A 27,637-nucleotide genomic window follows, 5' to 3' on the forward strand; every position below is an offset into this window, starting at 1 on the left:
CACCACTATGTGACCCTGAACTAACACTACCCACCTCAACGGGCTAGAATAAGAATTCAGGAAGATAATGCAAATAGAGTGAATGGCCGTAGTTGGTGTTTAATTAATTGCAGTTATAACAATAATGCTTTTACTTGCTGCCCTAGTCAGAGGTCAGGCCTAGCTAGCTTCCTCTAGGTGAGGGGAGCACAGAGTCCTTGCTCCCTCAGTTATGGAGTTCTGAACGGAGCGGCACTGTCAAGCCACCGTGTTTTGGACCCCAAAGGGTTACAAGCCCTGGAGACAAAGGCCTGAGGTTCCTAGTGAAAAACCAAGGCATAAAAATAATTCGATGAGTAAGAATAAAATTCCCTCTTCTGAGGTTCCCGGGGCTAGGCCCCTCCCTGCGGCAGGCACTTCCCCTTTCCCTTGTTCATGGAGATGCCAAGCCCCGCTGACTCAGAGCTGGAGCGGTGCAGCCAAGCCACCCGCCCTGAGGCTGTGCTGTCTGGCGGCCGAGCGCGCCCCCGTGCGGCTGCAGCCGGGACTACAGACAGGCAAAGGAAACGGCCGCCAAACCCGCAAGCCCAGCCACCAGCCGCTCGCTGTCCCTGCGGAGCCTCCGCCTCTGGACCCTGCCCGGGCTGAGCGCGGTGCCCTTGGAGCTCCCACTTCCGCTCGGTTCGCCCGAGCGGAAGTGCGCCGGCCGGCCGTGTCCCCTACGGCCTCCAGGCGGAAGCGCGCTGAGGCCGCCTCTCCCACCGATCCCGCGTTGCGCTGTGCGTCGGGTTCCGGAGAGGTCCCGTGTGACGTGGCCGCGCGCCGAGGGCGGCTCCGGGCCGGGGGCCGGGCAGCCGGGCAGCCGGGCAGCCGGGCCGGGTGGGGCAGGCCCGGGGCGGGGCGCGGTTTCGCAGCTGGATGGCCGGGACAGCTCGGAGCGCTACCGCTGCCGCACGGTGAGTTACCACCCGACCTCCAGGGCCAGAGCCCGGGCTGGGACCCGCTCGATCCCCGCATCCCGGCCGGGCTTGTCTTGGTCAGACGTGGGCCTCTCGCCCAGAGCCCAGGCATTAAACTTCTGTGGGTTTTCTCTCCTGTCGCCTCACTCGTCGCTCCCCATTTCCTCCTGCTGTGCCCCTTCATGTTCTTCCCTCCCACTCTCTGTAGAGCTACAGAGCTCTCTCACTCTTGATTCTCTCTTGCTTTGTCCCTTCTCTCTCTCCGACTTTCCGTACCCCCTTCACCTCTCTCAGACCAGTGGTCCCCTCACCTCTATGTGACCTACCTCAGCCTTCAAGTATGGCCTGGCCCAGTCCTGCCTTTGATTTCATCTGGGTCTCCTGTTAAGGCCTGGAGATCCTACAAGGGGCATCTTTTCTACCTCCAGAAGCAGTGGCTTTCCACTCTTCCCATCTCCATCAGGGGATGAGAAAACTGAGGCAGGGATGTCACCAGCTCAAGGTCACAGCCAGCATGAGGCAGGGCGAACCACATTTAAACCTGCTGCCTGAGTTTCCCGATTGAACTTCTCTTTTGGTTGACTCACATCCACGTCTTGTGGATCACCCCAGCTGGGCACATTCCTGCCGTCTAGAGCTCCAGGCCTCCTCTGTCTGCCTCCTCCTCCACACCAGACACGTTCACCTGCATCAGCAAGCTCATCTCATCTTCACAACTGTGTGAGGGAGGCAATACTTAACTTCATCCTATAGACACGGAAACTGAGGTTCTGAGAAGGGACTTCAGGGACTTGCCTCCAGTGTGAAACAGGTGTAAGCCAGAGCACAAAGTTCACAGCAGGTCTCCAAAGCCTGTACTCTGCACATCTGTCAGGCAGCCCCTAACTGAGGGTTCCTTTCTCTTCAGTCCCACATCCTGTCTGTCTCCATGCCACAGGGATATGGGGCTCATTTCCTAGGAAGAAGTTCTGATGTTCCTGTCCTGGCTCAGCTTCTTAGTTTCCCCACCTATGCCTCATAATGTCACCCATCAAGCTAGAGAGTGCTGGCCTCAGTCCCTGGAACGTATTCGCTGGAGCACATCCTGGTGGCCAAGCCTCCTCTGGCAGCCAAGCACCCCATTGGGCCGGGCCTGCCGGTGGCTAAGGGGAGCCTAGCCAGGGCCTCACCCTGTCGTTAGGGAAAGTTTAGCCTCAGGCAGACATGCTGACACACAGTCTGGAGCTGGCTCAGAAGGAAAAAATGTGTGGATTTGGGAGTGGGGTTTGAAGAAGCAGAGCTTCTTCACTTTGTGCACCCATCATTTGGGTCCTCAGAGGCCCCGGGCACGCCAAGCAGGAGGGCGGATGCCATGGCCACTTGTAGTGGGAGGAGGGTTAAGATGCCACGTTTCCTAAGCAGGTGTGCAGCCAAGGGTGGCAGCTCACGTCAGTGGCCTTTGTGTTTTTCAGCACGTGGCATGCCTGGATGCCCCTGCCCCTGTTGTGGCATGACGGGCCAGAGGCTCCTCTTCCTCACTGCTCTTGCCCTGGAGCTCCTAGGAGGGACTGGGGGTTCCCAGCAGGCCCTCTGGAGCTGGGGGGCTGCCACAGCATGTCACCTGGACAACAAGGAAAGTGAATCCTGGGGGACCCTGCTGAGTGGGGAGAGGCTGGATACCTGGATCTGCTCCCTCCTGGGCTCCCTCATGGTGGGGCTCAGCGGGGTTTTCCCACTGCTCATCATTCCCCTGGAGATGGGGGCCACGCTGCACTCAGAAGGTGGGTGCCCCTCCTCTGGTGCCCAAGGGTGGCCAGCAGCAGGGCAAACATGCTTTCTTCCTGGGAGAACAAGGTCTCACATCCCGGGTTACAGTGTGTCTGAGGTGAAGGAGGGGACAGAATACAGTTTCTCACCTTGGTCCTCTGAGACTGGGGTATGCCATGTTCACTTGTCTTCGTGTGTACATGGGTTCATTTATTCTGAAAGAATAAAAGTCAACAAACATTTACCTAGAAGCAGTACAGATAGGCTGCCTGGGCTCAGATCCTGGCTCTGCCACTTACCAGCTGGGTGGCACTGGGCAAACTACTTAACTTCATTCTGCCTCCAGCACCCAACCTTAACAATGGGGATGATAATAGTATCTACTTCATTGGCACTGTTGAGAAGATTTAATGAACTAATATTGGTAAAGCACTCAGAGGACTGCCTGGTGTAGGAAAAGGGCTACTATTCACGGGCCCTGTGCTGGGTACATATGCAGGGGCCAGCAGAGTGTCACCTCTCCCTTCAGTCTCTGCTTATGCTGCAAAAGAACCCTCAGACTGAGGGCCCTGGCTGGCCTTATTCAGGAATATGTGGGAGGCTGGCTGCAGGCCCGCCTTTGGGAAGGGGACCTCTCGAGCAGCACACAGGCCGGTGTGCAGGTTCTTCCTTGGCATTTCTGTCACACCGTGTGCATGTCTGTTCACAAATGCCATGTCATAATGAAAAATACACAACGTCAGATGAGGAGTGCCGTGGTCCGGAGCATCAAAGTGAGTGGCCCACTCAGGGTCCCCTCCTCTTACAGCCACCCCCACCCCAAGTGGCAAGCCCAGCTCAGCCCTGCCTTTCCAGCTCAGCCTGGCTTACTCTCCCTTCACCCAGGTCAGTGGCTATCCTCACCCAAGAGTGTGACACCCAAGGTCTGGACCAGGGCTCCAGGAATCTGTTTGAAATGAGTGCCCCAGGGGCTTGTACTGCCTCCAGGCTTGGAAACTGTTCATCCAGCAGATGGTTATGAACACATCTATGCCAGGTGCTGGGCTGCGGGTTGGCACCACAGCTGTGAACGGAGCCCTCTTGGGTCCCTGCTGTCATGTCTGTGCATCCTATCATCTCAGCTCTTCATGGCATCCTTGTCGGGTCAGTGCAGGGAGGACTTGGATTATTAGCTCCATTTTACCAGTGGGATGGTACAGGCACAGAGAGGTTCTTTGACCAGCCTAAAGTCACACAGCCTGGGAGTAGCAGCTTCCCATGGGATCCTCCATAACCCCCACCAAGCTGCCTCTGGGCCTCAATTTCTCTATCAAACAAAGGGTTTGGACATGGCCTCTCAGGGCACTACCAACTGTGGATGCTGCAAGTCTGCCAAAGTCCCCAAATCTGCCACTTTTCTGACAGTACAGTAGCTGAAAAAGTTCCCATTTAGTGAGGACTTGCTATGGATACGGTCTTGTAATTCTCACAAAATCCCTATTGGATCGATATAATTATCCCGATTTACAAATGGGGAAACAGAGTCCCAGAAGTACTCTGCCCAAGGTCATCAGCTGGTGGAGATGATGGAGAGCTGAAACCTGTTGGGCTTCAAAGCCCATCTCTTAACCATGAAGCAGTAGAGGCTCCACAGTCATCTAGCAGTTGTGTATTCCTGCTGAACACCTAGCCCTTGCTGGGCCTGGGGACCTAGGAAGGACAGCAGCCCCCATCCAGCCTTCTGGAGGCTTACAGTCTGATTGAGAAAAACAGAGCCCATTGAACTGGGTGGGGTAGACTCTGATGGGTCGGCCCCAGGCGCCCCATCTCTACCTTGTAGCTGGGGCCCAGCGCCTGAAGCAGCTGCTCAGCTTTGCCTTGGGGGGCCTCTTGGGCAACGTGTTTCTCCACTTGCTGCCTGAGGCGTGGGCCTACACGTGCAGCACCAGCCCTGGTGAGTGAGGCCACAGGCCGGGAGCAGAAGGGTGGGGGGCTGGAGGGGAGCTGCACCCATGCCTGCAATGGCCTAGGCCCTGCCTGCTCTGCCAGAATGACCAGGAGAGGGGTGCCGTGCATCTGCCAGGGGACTTGTCCTGGTCCCAGCACCCTGGCTCCTGTGGGAGTTCCTGGGGCCCAGCTGCCCCACTGGCCAGTCCTGGCCCCCTTGCCCTGTCACTGCCCTGGACTAGGACCCATTCCAGATGGTCCTCCTCCTGTGTCGGTACTGCCCCCTGCAGGTGGCAAGGGGCAGAGCCTTCAGCAGCAGCAGCAGCTGGGGCTGTGGGTCATCACTGGCTTTCTGACCTTCCTGGCGCTGGAGAAGATGCTCCTGGACAGCAAGGAGGAGGAGGAGACCAGCCAGGTGAGTCCCAGATCCCAGGACCTGGAGAGGTCAGCCTCTGTTCTGTAGTGGTGCCAGGGAGGCCTAAGCTCTGAGTTGAACCCTGAAAAGAGGGTCTCCTGACCTTTCCTGGGAGCTCTGGGAGGCTGGGCCAGCTTGTTTGGAAGGATCTGGAGAGTGAGGCATCAGCCCCTGCTATAGCTTGTTCTTACAGACTGATAGTGATGGTGGCGTGAGAGGCTGATGGTCTGTGGAGTTTAGGGGCACCTGGGTGATTGAGCAGTCAGAAGCCTAGCCAGATAAAAGGGCTATTTCCCTTCTGTTTTTCCATCAATCCCCTTCTGTGTGTACCCTGGCCAAGTGAGGGGCATCTAATGTCACCTCTCCCTCCTCCCGGCCCTAGGCCTCCAGCAAAGACCCAGCTGCTGCTGCCGTGCTCAATGGAGGCCACTATCTGGCCCAGCCAGCTGCAGAAACTGGCGTGAGTGCTGTGGTCCGGAGCATCAAAGTGAGTGGCCCACTCAGGGCCCCCTCCTCCTACAGCCACCCCCACCCCAAGTGGCAAGCCCAGCTCAGCCCTGCCTTTTCAGCTCAGCCTGGCTTACTCTCCCTTCACCCAGGTCAGTGGCTATCTTAACCTCCTGGCCAACACCATAGACAACTTCACTCATGGGCTTGCTGTGGCTGCCAGCTTCCTTGTGAGCAAGAAGGTGAGTGGGGTTGGGGAAGGTGGGACCCAAGCAGTTCTAGTGAAAATGGTGCCTGTTGGCTCTGCCTTCAAAACAGGTCTCCAGTCTATCTCCTTCCTGTCCCTCCATCACCAACACCCTTATCTAAGCCCCCAGGACTCCTGCCACTCAGCCTTCTTTTGTTCCAAACCACTAGTCTATTCTCCTTGCTGTGAACACTCCTTATTGGGTCCACATGCCTCTGCCTGGTTTTAGATGCTTCTCTCCCACCTCCTTCCTCTGCCCTCTATGCTCTGGCCCCAGTTGTTTGCCTACTCTTGACCTGGCTGAGTTCTTTCCCTGTCATCACCTCCAAATCACACTATTTCGTCTGCCTGAAATGTTCTTCCTTCCACTCTTTGAACCACTGGCTCCTCATCCTTCAGGCCTCTACTTAAACGTACTTCCTTAAAGAGGCCCGCATTACTCATGGCCCATGGCACATATCCTTTTCCCCCAGCACCTGGCACAGTGTGTAATCACGCTGTTATTCATGTTTATTCAGTGCCTGCCTCTCCCCTCCAGATCATCAGCTTCATGAAGGCAGTTTTCTTGTCTTTTTCATTTGCTGCTATATTTCTAATAGCCAAACATTACCTGGCCAGAGCACTCAGAGTAAATATTTGTAGAATAAGTGGAGAAGTGGGTGCCCTGGCCCTTGGTACAGACTCCCACAGACTCTACTCCCTGCAGATTGGGCTCCTGACCACCATGGCCATCCTCCTGCATGAGATCCCCCATGAGGTTAGTGCCAGAGGGTCAGCATTGTGGGTGTGGAGCCTGGGGGAGGGATTTGGGATGGGACTGCCCACCAGTGGCAGGCTTGAGGGCTGGACTTCTGAGGCTTGGAACTGCTCAGCCCACCAGGTGGCAGCCACCATCTCAGCTTTGCTCTAGCCTCCTTGGGCCTGGGGTCCCAGACAAGGGGGAATGTGGGCTGGGGGGCTCAGTGACAGGGCTGGTGCAGGGGACTTGGTGCTCATGTCCATATCCGAGGTGTTCAGGGGGCCTGGCTCCACTGAAGCCCAGAATGATCATCTGGACCTCCCCTCAGGTGGGCGACTTTGCCATCCTGCTCCGAGCCGGCTTTGACAGATGGAGCGCAGCCAAGCTGCAGCTCTCGACGGCACTGGGGGGCCTGCTGGGTGCCTGCTTCGCCATCTGTACACAGTCCCCCAAGGGAGTAGGTATGGGCGTGGTGGGTAGAGGGCCCCAGCCAAAGGGCACAGATGCTTGCCCCTGGTGTCCAGGCTGGGTCCCGCCTCCAGTCAACCCTGCGGGAGGGGATGCAGTGAACTGCACATGTCTCCTCGGGGCTCCTAGCCAACTGGGACTCCTCTTTCCTTGGCAGAGGAGACTGTGACCTGGATCCTGCCCTTCACCTCTGGGGGCTTTCTCTACATTGCCCTGGTGAATGTGCTGCCTGACCTCTTGGAGGAAGATGACCCATGGTGAGTAGCACACTGGGACTGCCATCCTTAGAGCCCTTAGGGATCGAGGAGGAGGCACTATGCCCCCCGCCCCATCAGCATCCCCCTAGCGCCTTCCTAGTGCCCCTCTGAGCCCCGCCTACCCCCACAGGCGCTCCCTACAGCAGGTGCTGCTGCTCTGCGCTGGCATAGTGGCGATGGTGATGTTCTCACTCTTCGTGGAGTGACCACCCAACGGTTCACCCCACACAGTGATAAGAGGCCCGGATTCACTCTGTGACCATCTGTGCGGCAGAGAACCAGAGTCTAAGAGAGTGCACCTCCAACCAGATGAGAGGAGAGTGTCTGTGTGTGTGCAGGTGTGACCAGAGATGTGTGAGACCGACACTGTGATCCCTCATGCTCTGGGCCCAGAGCCTGATGCCCGCGCCCATCCCTGGCCACACTGTGGCTTCTCTCCTTGCTACCCTGTCACCTTGCACTTCCCAGAGTGAGCAATGAGGAACAGCAGCATTGGTCCCAAGCAGAGGCTTCTCCCCACCAGGACCCCAGGGGCAGTGAGCATGGCCCAAGGAGCCTAGGGCTGCAGGAAGCCCCGCAATGGTCACCCCCTGGGGCCTCATGGGTCCCTCGCCTGAGATGAACCCCACTGGTCATGACCTGGCAGCCTAGGGGCCAAGGCTGGGGCGCCTTCTCTCTGCTGTGTTCTTTGGCAGCTTGAAAACCAAAGAAAGGAGGGGCAGGGGTTCATGGAGCCATACCTGGCCCAGCATGGAGCTGGGAGTTGCTAAAACCTTTTCCTTCTGGTAGCCCTCCCGCCCTGGGCCAGCTCCTGCTCCCTGGGAGCACCAGCAGCTCTTGCCACCTCCAGCTGCCAGACAGCAGCCTGCAAGGCAGCATGCAGCTCCTGGACAGAGGCCCCGTGGTCCAGCTCAGGGATGCTCATGGCAGCAGGGTCCAGGAAGCGACCTAGGGCAGGGAGGATGAGCCGCAGCTGCCACCCCTGCTTGGGCCCCTTTTCCTGTCCCTTTGGGTGGGGGTAAGGTAGGGGTGGGAGGGCTCCTGGCCATCATCACTCAGGAATGTGCTCTTGGAGAATGCTAAAGCCATAATCCCCAGCTATTTCCCTTGGCCGACGCCCAGGTACTCAGCTGGCCCACTCCACAGCCAGGCTTCAGCCTTGCTGCCCAACTGTGGACGTTTTGAGAAGTGGCCATGAAGAGAGTCTGAAAGCTTTTACAGCAGTTTTGCTCTGGTTCTGTTTGTATCTGTAAATACCTATTCTATAGATAAAGGTGCAAATAAATATTAAATACAAACTGGCTGCCTCTGTTCTGCATACCAGAGTCCATGGCCAGGGGCCTTTCAGGGCACCCTATGCTTCAGCCAGGTCAGCTGCTCTGGAGACCCCGCTCTGGCTAGCCACTAGTTGCTCTCCTCAGTCATCCCCACCTCCTAGCCCTTCTCAGTGCTCATCTCTTAATTATTATCCTTGCAGTGCATCTCAGAACAGGGTAGAGCATTTCAGTTTCCCTGGCTTGTTTTGTTGTTAGCTTTTATCCCAATAATACAAGTCACTCTGAATATGCTGTTGTAGCCCATGTTACCCCCATTGGTTGTCCTCTGAGCCAGGGGCTTTTCTCCAGCCTGCCTCCTGAGTAACAATTTAACCAAGCGAAGGAACTGCACCTACAAAGTCATCTCCAGGTTTGGCCTCAATAAAATTATTTTTCATTAGAAAAGAAAAGAAATACAGAAAATACTCTAAACCCCACACCCTCACCTCCTCCCTCCTATCAGGCATGGTGGGGGTGGGGGTAAGGGCACTGCTTCCCCACAGCGCTCTTAGAATGGGGCAGAGTCCCACTCCTCTCCAAGCCAAGCAGGGCCATCTTCAACAGGCCACTGGCTTGACAGCAGCATGCGATTTAGCACAGAAGCTATGAGCCCAGGTCAACTACATCCTCCACTGGGAGTGCCTGGCCCTGACTCAGTAACCTACAGCAAAGAGATCTGCTTCATGGGGGTGAATCCAGGACTCAGCGAGCCTGGTTCGGAGAGAACCAGGGAAGAAACCCAGGGCTGCCCTGCCAGCCCCCACCCTCCCCTTGGCAGCACTGGGGATGCTGCCTCTGGTGAGCACCTGACAGGTGACAGATGCACATGCTTGCTGTCAGGGCACTTAGCCCCTGAGGGAGGCAGTGGAGCCCCATTTACAGATGAAGAAGCCAAGGTATGGGATGGCGCCACAGCCAGGTGAATGTCCTAACTGGTTAGAAGGGGGAACAAGGAATGCTTAAGTGGAGGAAGCTTATTGCAGGGCAGGGGACAAAAACCAGACACACTTCAGAGGCTGGTAGAGGGTGGGAAGTCGATGGGATTGCAAAGGAGCCATGCAGGTGGCACCAGGACATTTGGGAAGGTGGCCTGGAGGCAGTGGGACTAGAAAGTTAAGAGTCAAAACTAGGAAGGAGCTAAGTCCTCTAGATAGACTGATGCAGTTGGTAGCTCACTGTGAACACGTCCACTTGGGGAAGGGGACGGGAAAAGGACAGTGTAGCGGCTTTTGCCAGAGGGCAGTGGGATAAAAGTTCTTAAAGGCCATTCAAGGGGCTGCCAAAGCCACTGGTAAAAGCTGATGTTTATTAAGCTTTTTTTCTCAGACCTGGGTTTGAGTCCCAGCAATGTCATCTAACAGTTGTGTAGTCTTTCTCCAGTTGCTTAAATGAATCTATAAAATGGGGATATCCTATTGGTGGTTACTGAGAAAACTGGGTAAATTATGCTCAGGACCTGTGTGGCACACGGCCCAGAGTGAGCCCTCAGTGACTAGTGAACCACACCAGGTCAGGCGCCATGTTGGGGAGCCATAAGGTTAGTGGACACAACACCAGCTAGATCCTGAAGTAAACTGACAGTATATGTAGCCTTACAGGGAGTGGGACCAACAATCAGGCCTAGAAGGGCTCTTGCTGGATCCTTCTCAAGGTTCATTTTTCAGTCATAAAATGGGTCAAAAGAGTTAATGGGGACATGTGGACAATATGAGGTAAAGAGCCAGGAATTTAGGGAGAAGTTTCAAGGAGCAAAGACCCAGAGCCTGCTTTACAAGGAAGCATGGAGGAGGGTCAGGACACCAAAATGAAGAAAGGGCAAGGCTGGCTTCTATTCAGGCCCCACTCCAGAACTGCAGGGTTGCAACCTCTTTTAATGCCCAGCGAGGTGGGACACAGTGTGGGGAGAGGGGTTGGGAGGCCCGTGGTGAGATCCCGGAACACCCCAGGCAACAGCTACAGCTCGCTCCTGTCCTCCCAGAGGGTCCCGCCCTGACAAGTGGTTTGAGGCCCTTGGCTGTCTCAGGTTTCTATGCAGCGGCACCTGGGGAAGGCACCTCACGCATATGCCCCCACTCTAACCCCCAGAGCCCAGGTATGGTGAGAAAGACAGTGGCAGAGACTGGAAACCATCTTTTATTACGAATTTGAAAAAGTAGGACACCAAGGAGCAGGGGTGGAGGGCACCCTAGGCGTAGTACTGCAGGTTGGCTTTTTTCTTGGCCTGCACCTCCAGGATGCCCTCCATGTAGTCCTCGTGAGTGAGCTCCGTGGCGCCCCTGCGCAGTGCAATCATGCCCTGCACCCAGAATGGACAAGCTCAAGGGTGCTTTCCATACCTTTGGCCCAGCTCCCAAAGGCCTTGACCTTCTCAGCCTCTTGCCCTCAGCAGTGTCCGCCAGCCAAATGCCCATCCTATCCAGGGAAGGGGACAAGAAGGCACAAAGCCCCCCCCCCAACCCCACTCTATCACTCACCGCCTCCACACACACAGCCTTGCACTGGGCCCCATTAAAATCATCCGTACAGCGGGCCAGCTCCTCGTAGTTCACATCAGGACTGAGGAAGAGGACAAACACCACAGGGTTATTTATGAGGAGGGTATACCTTCCCATACTCCCCTGTCAAGAAGTGAAATCAACTCGCCCTGTGATCATAGGCAAGACCCCTTCCTACTGTGTCTTGCTCTCTTCTCATTAACAAGATGTAGAAAGGAGGTAGTGAAAGCAGGTTCCTTCTGTCTCTTGAGCTCTATCCTTACTGATTCAGTCTGAGGCAGGGGAGCAGGAAGTTGTGGAGACAAAGGATGAGCATCTCTCCCCTCCCCCAAGTAGCAGAGGCCCTGCGTCACCACAGCAGCACTGTTGCCACTTACTGGATTCGTGTGCCAAGCACTGCACATGACATTGCCACAACCCCATGAGATCGGTTCCATTATCCCCAAGTCCCAGGTAAGAAACTCAGGCTTAGAGAGGTTATGCCACCTACTGAAGGTCACAAAGATCTGAACCCAGTCCATCTGGCCCCTGGCTGAATTCCCCTTGGGACGTATTGGGCTTTGATCACTTGCTGGGGTGGGAGTGAGGGCCTCTAGCCTGTGAACCTTCAGATCACAGGGGAGGAGGGAGGCGGGTGGAATCTAAGGAACAGAGCCCCCAGAATGAAGCCCCAGCAAGATTCTACCTCAGGCCTCAGAGGAGAAATGGAGGCTGGCATGTGGAACAGTGCTGTGTTTGAATAGGGAGGGAAAGGATGTTAAGAATCCTGGGAAAGCGCAGCACAAAGAAAACAGACCACTCGGCTGCTGCCCCTTCAGGTCTCAATGCCTTGCTCATGTCCTTGTTCACCTGACATTCATCTTTCTGGAATGGATCTGCATGATTCTGGCCCGGGCCTCCTCATTGGGCATCGGGAACTCGATCTTGCGGTCCAGGCGGCCTGAGCGGAGCAGGGCAGGGTCCAGGATGTCCACCCTGTTAGTGGCTGCAATTACCTGAGCAAAGGGGGAAGCAGTAACTTGAACTGAGGATGGGGTTCACAGACAGACAACAGTCATGGCCGTGACAGACAGTGAGGCAGCCTGAGGTCTGGGTCAAACAGCATGGGGCATTAAAGACAGGCCCCAATTCTAATTCTAGCTGCAGCAGCTAGGTGACTGAGAAGGTCCCCTGACCTCTAAACCCTATGTGTATAGTCACAACAATGCTCACCTTTACTTGGGTGTTGGGCTGGAACCCATCCAACTGGTTCAGAAGCTCCAGCATCGTCCTCTGTACCTCCCGGTCCCCAGCCTTCTCACTGTCAAAGCTGGGCCACGCAGGAGGCCCAAGAGACGGTGAGGCCGCAACTCAGGCACAGCCCTCCCCTCCTCTACCCACCAGAAGCCCAACCCAGCCTATGCAGACAGGGAAATGTCTCCCTCAACTTGGAACCCCAGCCTAGGAACTGGCACAGAAAAGGTGTCACAGACTGGAGAGGCTCTTGGGATCAGGTGCCAGGATAAGGGTAAAATGGTGAGCAAACCAGCCACTACCTGCGCTGGCCTCCCATGAATGTGCCACTGCAAACTGAGCTAAAGCTTAGAAATACAGGGTCCAGTCCAGACTTGGAACGTAAGAGGGAACCCAGGCAGGAATCCCTGAAAAAAATGTCTCTTGGGCAGAGAGGTAAAGGCTGAAATCATACTGGCTCAGCAACCAACCAATGAGAATGGGGAAAAGGAAAAACATTCCAGAAAGGGAATAGCAGGTGTGAAATCGCTCCCACCAGAGTCAGAATAGGCCTGCAAACCCAGGAGATGCTGTGGAGGAAGTCCAGAGGAAAGGGGGAGGTGAGGGTGGGTCTAGGATGAGGCCAGAGAGCTCTAAGGGCAGCCACACAGGAAGTTCTTGCAGTCCATGGTCAAGGCAGCATTTATCCCAGGAAGCAATGGAGACGTCCATGAAGGGTTTTAAGTGGGATCTACTTGTGTGAGGGACTGTGGGTGCCTGTGAGTGAAATGACCAGGTTTTGAAAATAACATGCTGGCAGCTGAGAGAGAATAGATAGCCAGGAAAAAGACGGCAGTCAGCACTCCCTTACCGCTTGGTGCCGATGGCATCCAGCTCATCAATGAAGATGATAGACGGAGCTTTCTCCTTGGCCAGAGCAAAGGCATCCCGGACCAGCTTGGCACCATCCCCAATGAACATCTGCACCAGCTGAGGGCCAGCCAGCTTCAGAAAGGTAGCCTGGGGGGCAAAGTGTGGTATAATCAGGTCAAAGGTACCACGAGAGGCCCTTATGAGCCTGTTTCCCCCCTACCCCTCCCAGGACTCACCTTGGTCTGCGCGGCACAGGCTCGGGCCAGCAGGGTCTTCCCCGTGCCTGGGGGCCCATACATCAGCACCCCCTTTGGAGGCTGGATCCCCAAGTTCTCGAACTTCTCTTTGTGGTTCATCGGCAAGACAATGGCCTCCACCAGCTGCCAGAAAGAAGTCCTGAGTGTGGAGAGAGAAGCCCTAAAGGCTCCTACAGCCAACTTTCAATGGCATCAGCCCCAATCTGCAACCCTCTACTCCAATTCAGGGCCATTGCCCTCTCTTTCCCCCACATCAAAAGAACACAAAATGCTGACTCCCATGAAGGCTGGCTACAGTCTCTCCAGGAACAGCAGGATTTAGTAGAAAGGCACTGGGGCAACAACAACAAAGAAGACTTGAGTCCCAGTCCTGGCTCTAGCCCTACTCTCCTGTGCCCCTGGACAAGTCATTTAAATCTCTCTGGACCCCCGTTTCCTAAACTGTGACACAGTACCCTCCATGCCTCCTTAGGATGCTATGAGGATAAGAGACACATTGTGGGAAGTGCTCTGGCCAATGAAGTTTAAAACACAAAAGGCTGACAAGGCTGCTTGTGGCTGCCATGTCTCCCTCACCTCCTGAATCTGCTTGTCCAGGCCTCCAATGTCACTGTATTGCTCTGTGGGCCTCTCATCCACCTCCATGGCTTTCACCCGTGAGTCGTACTCTGTGGGCAGGGTCTCCAGGATCAGATAGGAGTCTTTGTTCACACCCTGAGGACACAGCACGAAGCCTTCAGATTTGTCCCAGCTCAATGCCTAACTAATTGGCTGGGTTTCAGGTGTCTGTAGAGTGAAAGGAAAGATGTGGGACTGGGCGACACAAGAATCAAAGAGTAGGTAGACAAGTTTTGACTTTCTAGGCTGCTCTGCCATGATTCAGGGCCAATATTCACATGGGCCTGGGGCAGAGGCTCAGCTAGTCAGGGGGAGAAATCTCACTAAAAAAGCCACGCCTGGGCTCAGGGACATTACTCACCACCAAGTCCCCTGGCTTCAGCTTCTCAGCATCCACCAGCCCAATCACTGGCAGGAAGTATGTCTGTAGGAAGGATTGCAGGTACAAACTCAGTTCCTGCCCTCAGAAGGGCTCTCTAGCCAGGTCCACATCCACCCCTCAGCTTCTTTGGTTCTGTTGCAGAGCCAGCCTCACCTGTCGTGTAGAGGTTTTGATCACCGCACATTTGCCCTTCCTCTGGGAGTCCAGGTCAATATTGGCACCATCCTCCTCCTGGTCATTGGGATCAACATCCAGAAGCTGGAAAGGGAAAAGCTCAGGTCAACAGGCCCTCTCAGCTCCTTGAGTTCTCCACAGTCCAGTGCATCTGGGGCCAAGACAATCCCAACAGTTGCTGGGCTGGCATCCCCACCTCATTCCTCAGATCAGACCAGTAAAGGTACAGTTGGTAAGCCAGGGAATTGATAGCATCTCTGTCTAGGTGTTGTTTCTCTGCACAGAGTCCATCTACCCCCTAGCAGAAGAGGAGATATGTGAGGCTTCTGAGGCCTTTTCAGGCCCTATATATCCTCAGGGAGGGGGCCCTAGGAGGTGTAGGTCTAACATGCAATTTGAGCCTCAAAACTTCCACCCGCTCTTTTCCCAATGGCCGCATCACAGGCTGTCTTCAAGTTCCACTGACCCTGACCCCCTCTTCCCCTCCACATACACACACACCTCAATGACGTTAGAGACAAGGTACGGTAGGGTCTTGTTCACTTTGATTTTCTCACTGTTCTCTTTGATCTTGTCCTTCATGGCCTGGAGTTCATGGGTGACTCGCAACACTTCGCTCTTCATGATCTGGGGGAATGAGAGTTAATGGAAGCAAATGTTCTGCCTTGGCTCAGCTTACCCTAGACCCCTGTAATTGGTGAAGTCCAGGTTGCCCAGAGGACCCTCCCACATCCATTCTCTAAAGCTCCATGGTTCTCTGAAAGCTGAGCTTGTGTTCACACCCAGCAAAAGTCAGAACAGGCCAGTTTAGAAACTTCCTGGTGAAGTAGTTATAGTAGAGGAAAAAGAGCAGGACTTTGAGTCAAGCAAATATAGCTTTGGGGTTCTGCCTCTTAATAAGAGCTGGATATTTTTACCATAACAAAAAACACTCTGAGCCTCAGTTTCCTCACCTGTAAAATGGGGATTTCTTAAAAGAAGGATTCACGAGTAAAACTTAAGGATCCCATTTGGAAAGGTGGTCTAATGATTTCCCTTCTCAGACCTGGTCTCCCAACACCCTGACCCTCCTTTTGTCCCTTTTATGGCTTAGTTTTCTTTTCTTTTTCCCCGATCCAAGGAGGAAGCCACGGGTCCTCTGCCTACCCTAGAGAGGCCAAGAATGACATGAGACTGGCCGCTAGGATCGCCAGGGCCTGCCCTCTGGTGGCTTCACTATCTGCAACTGGGGCAGTAAGCCCACCTTGATCTCACTGTCCAGCAGCCGCGTGCGCTGGATGATTTCTTCTGTGGACATCTTGAGCACCTCCTCCCCGATGCCATCTTGCTGTTAAAAAAAATCCCGCGTTCTCTGAGAGTCCACTCACAAACTCTAATTTCCCCGTCTAACCTTGTCCTCATACCAAGACGCCCCGACCCCAGGAACAGAGCAGATTTGGATCTCCAGCAACCTCCTCCCCTCCTGCCAAGGGCGTCTCCTCACTGGCCCCAGCTCCAGGACCCCCAGCTCTCCCAGCGCTCACCTCAGCCTCATCCCACACGGTCGCCATCTTCTGCTGCCGAGTCACTGGATTCTCGAATTTCGGCAGCAGATTCACTCTCTAGATAAGACCAAAGACCGAACTGAGCAGGAGCCGGCGAGAGATTAATACTGTCTTTTCTAATGCCTGCTCTTGACTACTGGCGGATCTTCTCTCCAAGTCCTGACTACCGAATTAGCTATAGCGAGTTGGCACAGCGAAACTGCTTCTCTGTTTCAAAAGACGCAGCCGGGTCACAGGACCCGCCCCTTTACTGAAATATTTAAGCCGAGCGCGAGAGGCGAGTGCGCAGCAGGGCAGGGCCTAAATGTAAAACCGGAAGAGGAAGCTGGGCCCTTCGAGGGACCCTGGGAGATGTAGGAGTCTTAATCTGGCAGGTAAACTGGGAGGGCGCTTTCCAAGGAGACTGAACCTCAGAATGTGGCCCAGCTAGGAATTCGGGGATTCACGCAATGGCCCTGTCTCCCAAACATAGACAACATACGCTAGCCGTGTGCAAAGGGCCAAAGAAAAGGGGGTATGACACCTCAGGCTGCCCTCTTATTATTTAAATACAGGCTAGCCACCCAGGGTTACTGGAGAGAATTATTAACCCGTTTTAAAGAGAGTGCTTCTGCTACTAACTTCGGAGCCGGCGTAACAGAACTGCCCACGTAGGAAGAGCTCAATTGACAACAGTCTCTACCATTAAAAACATTATGACTCATGTCTGTAATAGTTTTCTTCTCATCTCACTGAATAGGCCAGATCACTTTGGATATGAGACTCATATGTTGTACTTGTGTTCTGGGTGCCCTGGACGGTGTTTATCACTCTCCGGTGAGGCCCAGGGCCCCCTTGAATGAACTTCGTGGAGGCCACATAGTTTACATTTTAAGTCAAAACGTCACGAATCACCCCTAAACCTGGTGAAAATCTGTCGTGGTTTTCATGGAACACAGTTTAAGGCAGGTACTTATTTCTTTAGATAACAGCATTAGCCCCTGCTAATTCGGGCAGTCAAAGGCACCTTTGAGAGTAACATTTATTCCATCCCCTCAACAGCGCAGCTCAGTGGACAGATTGAATAAGGTGTTTCAACTTTAGATAAGGATGTGGAGGATCAGAGAGGTTAAGTGACTTGCACAAGGCTGTTCAGTGAGTCAGTGTCAGGACTGGGACTGCTGACCCCAAATTCACTCTTTTCAGAGTTGCCTGACAGGAGTCAAGAAGGCCAGTTTGGGAAGTTGCTGTCCTGTCTGTGCTGGTCCCACCACACCTAATGCAGGTGGGCCCTATTCTGGGGCCCACATTTGAAGACCCCCAATAAAACAGGTATATGTTTAGCAAGCCTCCAGCCTGGACCTGTGATGGGTCATGGCAGTATCTGACCAAACTTTAGACAGGCTCCTCTAAGCCCTCTTTTCTACCAGGTCTTGTCCTTGGGCCCTGTTCTGTGTTTAACCCAGGTTTTGTAAGAATCCTGCCAAGTCAGTTTATTGAGACTTCCCCCACTCCTTTGATACCTGATAATCCTTGATATTTGATCAAGTTTCTTATCCCCACCTTTGATATATAAATCCTTGGCCTGCCCTTCCTTAGTAAGAATACTGTTAGGTTAGTTTAGCAAGAATCCCCCTACCCTTGACTAATCATTTTAGTAATTTTCCATTTGATGACCCCCTCCCTCTGCTTATTGACTACAAATGCCCAGCTGTCTTTGCTGTATTTGGAATTGAACTGGGGTCTATAATTGAAGCGTCTTTCCCCTATTGCAATAATACTGGATAAAATCTTTCTTTACTGCCTTGAAAATGGTATATGGCTCTATTTCTCTTTTAATAGCAGGTACTGATGAAAGTAGCCTGCTACTGAGACAAAATAAGCAGACAAGATGGCAGCTACTTTCACATCCAAAAAGCAGTCAAGGAAGACAGCCGGACTCAGCCTCAGTGTATCCAAGAACTCTAGCAACAGGGATTAGAGAGACTTATTTCAGTCAATTCTTAAATCCAAATTCTTATTGAAATATAAGAGGGTGCCCCAGGAAGTAGTGAGCTCTCCATCAGAAGAAAAGGGAAGGCAAAGGTGGGGCCACCACGTGGTGAAATGTAACAGACAAGACTCCTGAAAAGGGTGGAGGATTGGCCCATGTGGCATTTTAAGGACCTTTCTTAGGCTTAGAGAATGAATGACAGGCCAGAATGGCAGGGAGAGATTATCTTGAGGGCCCAGGAGTAGGGACGTCTTGGGAAAAATAGGAGAAAAAGGAGAACAGTTCATGAAGGTTCAGGCTGCTCAAGGGGATCAAGGAAGTACCAGGAGGTCAGTCCAAGCAGGGAGCTGAGAGCCTAGGGGCAGAGCATGTCCTTGGGGGGGATTGAGGTTGATCCTAACATTGGCCTCTCGAGAGAAGATGCATACGTGGGCCTATAACAAGGTGGGGCAGGGAGCCAAGATGCTGCATGAGGAGAGGCTGCAGCTAGGAAGAGTCAGGAAAGGCTGAACAACCCCTCTCAATCCTGAACTCCTGTGGGTGGGGCTAGGTACAGAGAGGGCAGAGCCCAGCTCTGCCATGTGACCCTGGGCAAGTCTCGTCTCCTCCCTTGTCTCCATTTCTCCATGTGGGAAATGCAGAGGCACTAGTGCCCAGCACAGACAATGTGGTGTGGAGTAAGCAGGGTGGATGTGAGAGGGCTTTGAGAATTGTAGAAAAGCAGATGTTTCTCTGCCTCAGCATCAGGTCGGATGAGAGCCACTCATCTCTAACCTGCTCTCCACAGAGTAGCCAGAGATATCTTTACAAAACCAGATCTAATTATGGTACCCCCCACTCCCTCAAAAAACAAAAGAAAACAAGGAAAGCCTGCTTGAAGGTTTTCTACTGCTCTTCAGATGGAGACCAAAGTCTTGACCTCCTGACCCCAGGTCTTGATCCCCTGACCATGGCTAGAGCCACCTGTTCACTGGCCCCTGGCAGCTTGCTCACTTCTGAGACCCAGCAGCAGCTTCAGCTGCCTCTGGACCTTTGCTTCTCCTCTTCCCAGAATCCTGTGCTCTGACTGTAAACTAGCAAACCCCTTCACTATCTTCAAATCTCAGTTGTGAGCCCCTCCTTGCCCAGCCAAACCAGGTCAAATCCCCTTGCTCATTCTTGCACAGCCCCCTGTCCCTCAGGGCCCTAATCAGACACATTCAATGTGTGATGACTGGCTTGCTTGTCTTGCTGTTCCTGGATTATGAACTCCATAAGCGCATGTATCTGATGTGGCTACCACAAGTCCCCAAAGGCCTAGGAAAGTACCAGGACAATTGAAAAAATATTTGAAATGAATATTAAATCTCAAATCACCAACTGGACAATTTCCACTCCGAACTCCCTTGGGCTACACCCAGCAGTCATTCCCTCGTGGGAAGAGAAAAAACAACATCAAAGGGTGTACTCTGGCCCTACCAATTGCTCAGATCAAAACCTTGGAGTTATCCTTAACTTCCCTCTCCACACACTACGTCCAATCTGCCAGAAAATCCTGTTGATTCTAGCTTAAACAGATAATCAGATTCTGAAATGATAAGACCTGAATCAAATCCAGTGCAGGTATAGACCTGGCAGGGCATGGGTGGAGGGCATGGGCATAATTAAACAAGACTGTCCATGTGCTAAAAATGAATATTGTTAGGGCTAAGATGGAGATTCATTGTACTAGTTTGCCTATTTTGTACACATATTTTAAATTTCCAAAATAACATATATTTTAATATATAAAAAATATATTTTTAAACCATAATTCTTATACATTACATGTAATATATATATAATCCTACGACACTTCTCACCACCTCCAGGGCCTAACTCCCTGGTTCAAACCAACATCTTGTCTGACCTACATTATTGCAGGGGCTTCTTCATTGGTCTGCCTGCTTCTACCCTAAACTTCCTATGACGGTTAGTTGTTTGTTATTTTTTAAATTTTGTTATCATTAATCTACAATTACATGAAGAACATTATGTTTACTAGGCTCTCCCCTACCCCAAGTCCCCCCCACAAACCCCATTACAGTCATTGTCCATCAGCATAGTAAGATGTTGTAGAATCACTATTTGTCTTCACTGTGTTGCAAAGCCCTCCCCTTTCCCCCACCCCCCACATTATACATGCTAATCATAATACCCCCTTTCTTCTCCCCTGCCCTTACCCCTCCCTACCCTCCCATTCTCCCCAGTCTCTTTCCCTTTGGTAACTGTGAGTCCATTCTTGGGTTCTGTGATTCTGCTGCTGTTTTGTTCCTTCAGTTTTTCCTTTGTTCTTATACTCAACAGACTGAAATCATTTGATACTTGTCTTTCTCTGCCTGGCTTATTTCACTGAGCATAATACCCTCTAGCTTCATCCAAGTTGTTGCAAACGGTAGGATTTGTTTTCTTCTTATGGCTGAATAATATTCCATTGTGTATATGTACCACATCTTCTTTATCCATTCATCTACTGATGGACACCTAGGTTGCTTCCATTTCTTGGCTATTGTAAATAGTGCTGTGATAAACAGAGGGGTGCATCTGTCTTTCTCAAACATGAGTGCTGCATTCTTAGGGTAAATTCCTAGAAGTGGAATTCCAGGGTCAAATGGTAAGTCTATTTTGAGCATTTTGAGGAACCTCCATATTGCTTTCCACAATGGTTGAACTAGTTTACATTCCCACCAGCAGTGTAGGAGGGTTCCCCTTTCTCCACAACCTCGCCAACATTTGTTCTTGTTTGTCTTTTGGATGGTAACCATCCTTACTCCTGTGAGGTGATATCTCATTGTGCTTTTAATTTGCATTTCTCTGATAACTAGTGATGTGGAGCATCTTTTCAGGTGTCTGTTAGCTATCTGAATTTCTTCTTTGGAGAGCTGTCTATTCAGCTCCTCTGCCCATTTCTTAATTGGATTATCTGCTTTTTGTTTGTTGAGGTGCGTGAGCTCTTTATATATTTTGGATGTCAAGCCTTTATTGGATCTGTCATTTACGAATATATTCTCCCATACTGTAGGGTACCTTTTTGTTCTATTGATGGTGTCCTTTGCTGTACAGAAGCTTTTCAGCTTGATATAGTGCCACCTGTTCATTTCTGCTTTTGTTTTCCTTGCCCGGGGAGATATGTTCATGAAGAAGTTGCTAATGTTTATGTCCAAGAGATTTTTGCCTATGTTTTTTTCTAAGAGTTTTATGGATTTATGACTTACATTCAGGTCTTTGATCCATTTTGAATTTACTTTAGTGTATGGGGTTAGACAGTGATCCAGTTTCATTCTCTTACATGTAGGTGTCCGGTTTTGCCAGCACCATCTGTTGAAGAGACTGTCATTTCCCCATTGTATGTCCATGGCTCCTTTATCAAATATTAATTGACCATATATGTTTGGGTTAATGTCTGGAGTCTCTAATCTGTTCCACTGGTCTGTGGCTCTGTTCTTGTGCCAGTACCAAATTGTCTTGATTACTATGGCTTTATAGTAGAGCTTGAAGTTGGGGAGTGAGATCCCCCCTACTTTATTCTTCTTTCTCAGGATTCCTTTGGCTATTCGGGGTCTTTGGTGTTTCCATATGAGTTTTAGGACTATTTGTTCCAGTTCATTGAAGAATGTTGCTGATAGTTTGATAGGGATTGCATCAAATCTGTATATTGCTTTGGGCAGGATGGCCATTTTGACGATATTAATTCTTCCTAGCCAAGAGCATGGGATGAGTTTCCATTTGTTAGTGTCCTCTTTAATTTCTCTTAAGACTGACTTGTAGTTTTCAGAGTATAGGTCTTTCACTTCTTTGGTTAGGTTTATTCCTAGGTATTTTATTCTTTTTGATGCAATTGTGAATGGAATTGTTTTCCTGATTTCTATTTCTATTGACTCATTGTTAGTGTATAGGAAAGCCACAGATTTCTGTGTGTTAATTTTGTATCCTGCAACTTTGCTGTATTCCGATATTAGTTCCAGTAGTTTTGGAGTGGAGTCTTTATTTATTATGTACAATATCATGTCATCTGCAAATAGTGACAGTTTGACTTCTTTACCAATCTGGATTCCTTGTATTTCTTTGTTTTGTCTAATTGCCATGGCTAGGACCTCCTGTACTATGTTGAATAACAGTGGGGAGAGTGGGCATCACTGTCTTGTTCCCGATCTTAAAAGGAAAAGCTTTCAGCTTCTTGCTGTTAAGTATGCTGTTGGCTATGGGTTTATCATATATGGCCTTTATTATGTTGAGGTACTGCACTCCATACCCATTTTGCTGAGAGTTTTTATCATGAATGGATGTTGAATTTTGTCGAATGCTTTTTCAGCATCTATGGAGATGATCATGTGGTTTTTGTCTTTCTTTTTGTTGATGTGGTGGATGATGTTGATGGATTTTCGAATGTTGTACCATCCTTGCATCCCTGGGATGAATCCCACTTGGTCATGCTGTATGATCCTTTTGATATATTTTTGAATTCAGTTTGCTAATATTTTATTGAGTATTTTTGCATCTATGTTCATCAGGGATATTGGTATGTAATTTTCTTTTTTGGTGGGGTCTTTGCCTGGTTTTGGTATTAGGGTGATGTTGGCTTCATAGAATGAGTTTGGGAGTATTCCCTCCTCTTCTCTTTTTTGGAAAACTTCAAGAAGAATGGGTATTATATCTTCTTTGTATGTCTGATAAAATTCTGAGGTAAATCCATCTGGCCCAGGTGTTTTTATCTTGGGTAGTTTTTTGATTACCGTTTCAATTTCTTTGCTGGTAATTGGTCTGTTTAGATTTTGTGTTTCTTCCTTGGTCAGTTTTGGAAGGTTGTATTTTTCTATGAAGTTGTCCATTTCTTCTAGGTTTTCCAACTTCTTAGCATATAGGTTTTCATAGTAGTCTCTAACAATTCTTTGTATTTCTGTGGGGTCCGTCATGATGTTTCCTTTCTCATTTCTGATTTTGTTGATGTGTGTTGATTCTCTTTTTCTCTTAATAAGTCTGGCTAGAGGCTTATCTATTTTGTTTATTTTCTCAAAGAACCAGCTCTTGGTTTCATTGATTTTTTTCTATTGTTTTATTCTTCTCAATTTTGTTTATTTCTTGTCCGATCTTTATTATGTCCCTCCTTCTGCTGACTTAAGGCCTCATTTGTTCTTCTTTTTCCAATTTTGATAATTGTGACATTAGACTATTCATTTGGATTTGTTCTTCCTTCTTTAAATATACCTGGATTGCTATATACTTTCCTCTTAAGACTGCTTTTGCTGCATCCCACAGAAGTTGGGGCTTTATGTTGTTGTTATCATTTATTTCCATATATTGCTGGACCTCCATTTTAATTTGGTCATTGATCCATTGACTATTTAGAAGCATGTTGTTAAGCCTCCATGTGTTTGTGAGCCTTTTTGCTTTCCTGGTACAATTAATTTCTAGTTTTATACCTTTGTGGTCTGAAAAGTTGGTTGGTAGGATTTCAACATTTTTGAATTTACTGAGGCTCTTTTTGTGGCCTAGTATGTGGTCTATTCTGGAGAATGTTCCATGTGCACTTGAGAAGAATGTGTATCCTGTTGCTTTTGGGTGTAGAGTTCTATAGATGTCTATTAGGTCCATCTGTTCCAGTGTGTTATTCAGTGCCTCTGTGTCCTTACTTATTTTCTGTCTGGTGGATCTGTCCTTTGGAGTTAATGGTGTGTTGAAGTCTCCTAAAATGAATGCATTGCAATCTATTTCCTCCTTTAATTCTGTTAAAATTTGTTTCACATATTCTGGTGCTCCTGTGTTGGGTGCATGTATATTTATAAAGGTTATATCCTCTTTTTGGACTGAGCCCTTTATCATTATGTAATGTCCTTCTTTATCTCGTTACTTTATTTTGAAGTCTATTTTGTCTGATACTAGTACTGCAACACCTGCTTTTTTCTCCCTGTTGTTTGCATGAAATATCTTTTTCCATCCCTTGACTTTTAGTCTGTGCATGTCTTTCGGTTTGAGGTGAGTCTCCTGTAAGCAGCATATAGATGGGTCTTGTTTTTTTATCCATTCAGTGACTCTATGTCTTTTGATTGGTGCATTCAGTCCATTTATATTTAGGGTAATTATTGATAGGTATTTACTTATGGCCATTTCAGGCTTTAGATTCGTGGTTACCAAAGGTTCCAGGTTACTTTCCTTACTGTCTAAGAGTCTAACTTAACTCAGTATGCTGTTACAAACACAATCTAAAGGTTCTTCTTTTCTATTTCTCCCCCTTTTTTTTCCTCCTTCATTCTTTATATATTAGATATCAAATTCTGTACTTTTTGTCTATCCCTTGATTGACTTTGGGGATAGTCAATTTAATTTTGCATTTGCTCGCAATCAGCTGTTCCACCCTCCCTACTGTGGTTTTACTACCTCTGGTGACAGCTATCCAACCCTAGGAACACTTCCATCTATAGAAGTCCCTCCAAAATAGACTGCAGAGATGGTTTGTGGGAGGGAAACTCCCTCAGCTTTTGCTTATCTGGAAATTGTTTAATCCCTCCTTCAAATTTAAATGATAATCTTGCCGGATAAAGTAATTTTGGTTCCAGGCCCTTCTGCTTCATGGCATTAAATACATCATGCCACTCCCTTCTGGCCTGTAAGGTTTCTGCTGAGAAGTCTGATGTTAGCCTGAAGGGCTTTCCTTTGTATGTGATCTTATTTCTGCCTCTGGCTGCTTTTAACAGTCTGTCCTTATCCTTGATCTTTCCCATTTTAATTACTATGTGTCTTGCTGTTGTCTTCCTTGGGTCCTTTGTGTTGGGGGATCTGTGGATCTCCATGGCCTGACAGACTATGTCCTTCCCCAGACTGGGGAAGTTTTCAGCAACTACCTCCTCAAAGACACTTTCTATCCTTTTCTCTCTCTCTTCTTCTTCTGGTATCCCTATAATGCGAATATTGTTCCGCTTGGATTGGTCACACAGTTCTCTCAATATTCTTTCATTTTTAGAGATCCTTTTTTCTCTCTGTGCCTCAGCTTCTTTGTGTTCCTCTTCTCTAGTTTCTCTTTCATTTATTGTCTCCTCCACCATATCCAATCTGCTTTTAATACCCTCCATCGTGTTCTTTAATGATTGAATCTCTGACCTGAATTCATTCCTGAGTTCTTGGATGTCTTTCCGTACCTCCATTAGGATGTTGATTATTTTTATTTTGAACTCCCTTTCAGGAAGAGTCATGAGGTCCCTATCATTTAAATCTTTCTCGGGAGTTGTATTAACAATTTTACTCTGGACAAGGTTCCTTTGGCGTTTCATGTTTGTATATGGTGCCCTCTAGTGTCCAGAAGCTCTATTCTGGAGCCGCTGGGCCCCTGAAGCAATGTCAGGGGTCACAGGGGAGCAGTACTGGTGCCTGGGGGTAGGAAAGAGCTGTTCCCTGCCTCCGGGCTGCTGTGCCTGTCTCCACTGCCTGTGCCAGTGGGCCGGTCATACAGGTATAATTTTTTGTCCCAGAGCAGCCGGATATGGATCCCTGCTTTCCACAAGCAGCAGAATCCCAGTCTCCCCAGGAACTCTTGCCTGTATTAACTTTCCAAGCTGGTAGTCATGTGAGTCTCATGAAAGCACCATGAAATGTAGGTTTGTGCTCCCAGAGCAGATCTCCGGGGGTAGGTATTCAGCAGTCCCAAGCCTTCCAGTCCCTCCCTGCTCCGTTTGTCTTCCCCTGCCGGTGAGCTGGAGGGGGGAGGGGCTCGGGTCCCGCGGAGCCACAGCTCTGGTACGTTACTCCATTCGCTGAGGTCTGCTCTTTTCTCCAGGTGTGTGCAGTCTGATGCCGTCCTCTTTCCTGTTGTTCTCTCAGGATTAGTTGCGCCAATTAAATTTTCTAATTGTATCCAGTTTTAGGAGGAAGCCTCTGTCTCTCCTCTCACACTGCCATCTTTAATCCTCTCCCCCTATGACGGTTAGTTTTATGTGCCAATTTGACTAGGCAATGGCATGCCAAGATTTGGTCAAACATTATTCTGGGTGTTTTTCTGTGAGGGTATTTTTTAGATGTAGATGAGAACACATTTGAACTGGTAGGATGAGCAAAGCACACTGCATTCACTAATGTGGGTGGGCCTTGTCCAATCAATTGAAGGTCTGAATAGAACAACAAGGCTGACCCTCCCCCAAATAAGAGAGAACTCTTGCCTGACTGATTTGAACTGGGGACATCAATCTTTTTCTGACATTGAACTGAACTGAAACACTGGCTCTTCTAGGGGCATTAGCCAGCTGGCTTTCAGACTGGACCTTAAGCCATCAGCTGTCCTGGTTCTCAGGCTTTCTGACTCAAACTGGAACTAAACCATCAGCATTGCGGGGTTTCCTGGTTGCCAATCCATTTTGCAGACTTGGGAACTTGCTTGCCTCCATAATTGCATGAGCCAATTCCTTATTATATATACAATAAATATATATATATACATATATGTGTTTGTATATTATATATATATATATATAACATGTACACATTCACATACTTGGGAGTCAGTCTTTTTGTTCAAGTCTTCAACTGACTGGATGAGGCCCACACACATTAGAAGAGCAATCTGCTTTTCTTCAGCCTACTGATTTAAATGTTAATCTCATGTAAAAATGCCTTCACAGAACTATTGGTTCTGTTTCACTGAACCCCAATATACTTCCTAAAGTCTATTATTTCAAAAAGCACCTTGTTTTGAAAAATTTTAAATATATAAAAAAATTAAAAGAGTAGGCAATGAACACTGTACCCCTTTCATCTAGATTTGCCAAGTGATAACATTTTGTCACATTTGCTTTTGCTTTATGTGTGTGGGTGTATGTACACATACTTTTTTGTTGGAGCTATTTCAAAATAAGTTGCCAATATCATACTTCAACTCTAAATATTTCACCATCTCCTAAGAATATTCTCATATGTAACTACAGTACAGTATAATACACTATCATACCTAAGAATTTAATATGTGGTAATATTTAATATACAGTCCATATTAAATTTCCTTCTATCATTCCTAATATGTCCCTTGTAGCCTTTAGCAAAAAGCCCAGTGTCAGACTCCAAGAAGGGACTAGTGATTACCAAAGGGGAGGAGTGTGGGAGGGTGGGTGGGGAGGGAGGGAGAAGGGGATTGAGGGGTATTATGTTTAGCCCACATGGTGTGGGGGGTCATGGGGAAAACAGTGTAACTCAGAGAAGGCAAATAGTGAATCTGTGACATCTTCCTACACTGATGGACAGTTGACTGCAGTGGGGTATGGGGGGGACTTGATAATAAGGATGAATGTAATAACCACAATGTTTTTCATGTAAAACCTTCATAAGAGTGTATATCAATGATACCTTAGTAAAAAAAAAAAACACACCCAGTGTCACGTCGAGAATCACACATTGCATTCAGGTATCATGTCTCTTCAGCCCACTCCAATCTAGAACGTCCCTCAACCTTTTTTGTCTTTTATGAAATTGACATTTTTTAAGCAACCAGGCCAGTTGTCTTACATAGAATGCAGCAACCAAAGGAATTATTTCAAAACCTAGTTAGATCATGTCACTCCTATGCTCAAAACCCTGCAGTGGCTGTCCATCTCACTTAAACCTCCCAACGACAG

The 27,637-nt window shown here is 49.5% G+C and overlaps 2 protein-coding genes across 9 annotated transcripts; one reads left to right on the plus strand and one right to left on the minus strand.

The window, feature by feature from the left end:
* Positions 1-560: 560 nt before the first annotated feature.
* On the plus strand, positions 561-15,768 carry SLC39A13 (solute carrier family 39 member 13). Of its 7 annotated transcripts, none has more exons than XR_005060736.2 (10): positions 562-935; positions 2,390-2,698; positions 4,504-4,617; positions 4,901-5,025; positions 5,408-5,512; positions 5,625-5,714; positions 6,426-6,476; positions 6,787-6,915; positions 7,084-7,183; positions 15,631-15,768. XR_005060736.2 is itself a non-coding variant. In XM_037016081.2 (10 exons), the coding sequence occupies exons 2-10, from the start codon at positions 2,398-2,400 to the stop codon at positions 15,659-15,661; spliced, it is 1,050 nt and encodes a 349-aa protein (XP_036871976.1). In that variant the 5' UTR covers positions 562-935; positions 2,390-2,397; the 3' UTR covers positions 15,662-15,768. The 7 variants fall into 7 exon arrangements, 4 of the variants coding, with proteins under 4 accessions (XP_036871977.1, XP_036871976.1, XP_017495851.1 ...); XR_005060735.2 differs by lacking the exon at positions 15,631-15,768 and adding an exon at positions 7,415-8,481; XM_037016081.2 differs by having other exon boundaries at positions 6,787-6,919.
* PSMC3 (proteasome 26S subunit, ATPase 3) lies at positions 10,617-16,282 on the minus strand. Of its 2 annotated transcripts, XM_017640363.3 has the most exons (12): positions 16,034-16,280; positions 15,754-15,837; positions 15,012-15,137; positions 14,490-14,594; positions 14,316-14,378; positions 13,913-14,050; positions 13,316-13,459; positions 13,078-13,226; positions 12,207-12,303; positions 11,844-11,989; positions 10,974-11,055; positions 10,617-10,795 (listed from the first exon to the last, which is right to left on the minus strand). In XM_017640363.3, exons 1-12 carry the CDS (start codon positions 16,058-16,060, stop codon positions 10,685-10,687), a joined length of 1,272 nt encoding a protein of 423 aa, XP_017495852.1. In that variant the 5' UTR covers positions 16,061-16,280; the 3' UTR covers positions 10,617-10,684. The 2 variants fall into 2 exon arrangements, with proteins under 2 accessions (XP_017495852.1, XP_073072646.1); XM_073216545.1 differs by lacking the exon at positions 15,754-15,837 and having other exon boundaries at positions 16,034-16,282.
* Between the last annotated feature and the right edge of the window lie 11,355 nt (positions 16,283-27,637).

This window comes from Manis javanica, chromosome 11 (genome assembly GCF_040802235.1).
Source record: "Manis javanica isolate MJ-LG chromosome 11, MJ_LKY, whole genome shotgun sequence".
Lineage (NCBI taxonomy): Eukaryota > Metazoa > Chordata > Mammalia > Pholidota > Manidae > Manis > Manis javanica.

What these genes read in the sequence shown, in the direction of transcription:
- SLC39A13 (XM_017640361.3), top strand. Translation starts at nt 2,398, where the DNA reads ATGCCTGGATGCCCCTGCCCCTGTTGTGGCATGACGGGCCAGAGGCTC. An exon ending in GGCCACGCTGCACTCAGAAG is followed by an intron (nt 2,699 to 4,503) that starts GTGGGTGCCCCT and finishes TCTACCTTGTAG; the next exon opens with CTGGGGCCCAGCGCCTGAAG. An exon ending in ACAGTCCCCCAAGGGAGTAG is followed by an intron (nt 6,920 to 7,083) that starts GTATGGGCGTGG and finishes TTTCCTTGGCAG; the next exon opens with AGGAGACTGTGACCTGGATC.
- PSMC3 (XM_017640363.3), bottom strand. Translation starts at nt 16,060, where the DNA reads ATGGCGACCGTGTGGGATGAGGCTGAG. An exon ending in TGAAGCCAGGGGACTTGGTG is followed by an intron (nt 14,051 to 14,315) that starts GTGAGTAATGTC and finishes CTGTGTCCTCAG; the next exon opens with GGTGTGAACAAAGACTCCTA. An exon ending in CCTGTGCCGCGCAGACCAAG is followed by an intron (nt 13,227 to 13,315) that starts GTGAGTCCTGGG and finishes TTTGCCCCCCAG; the next exon opens with GCTACCTTTCTGAAGCTGGC.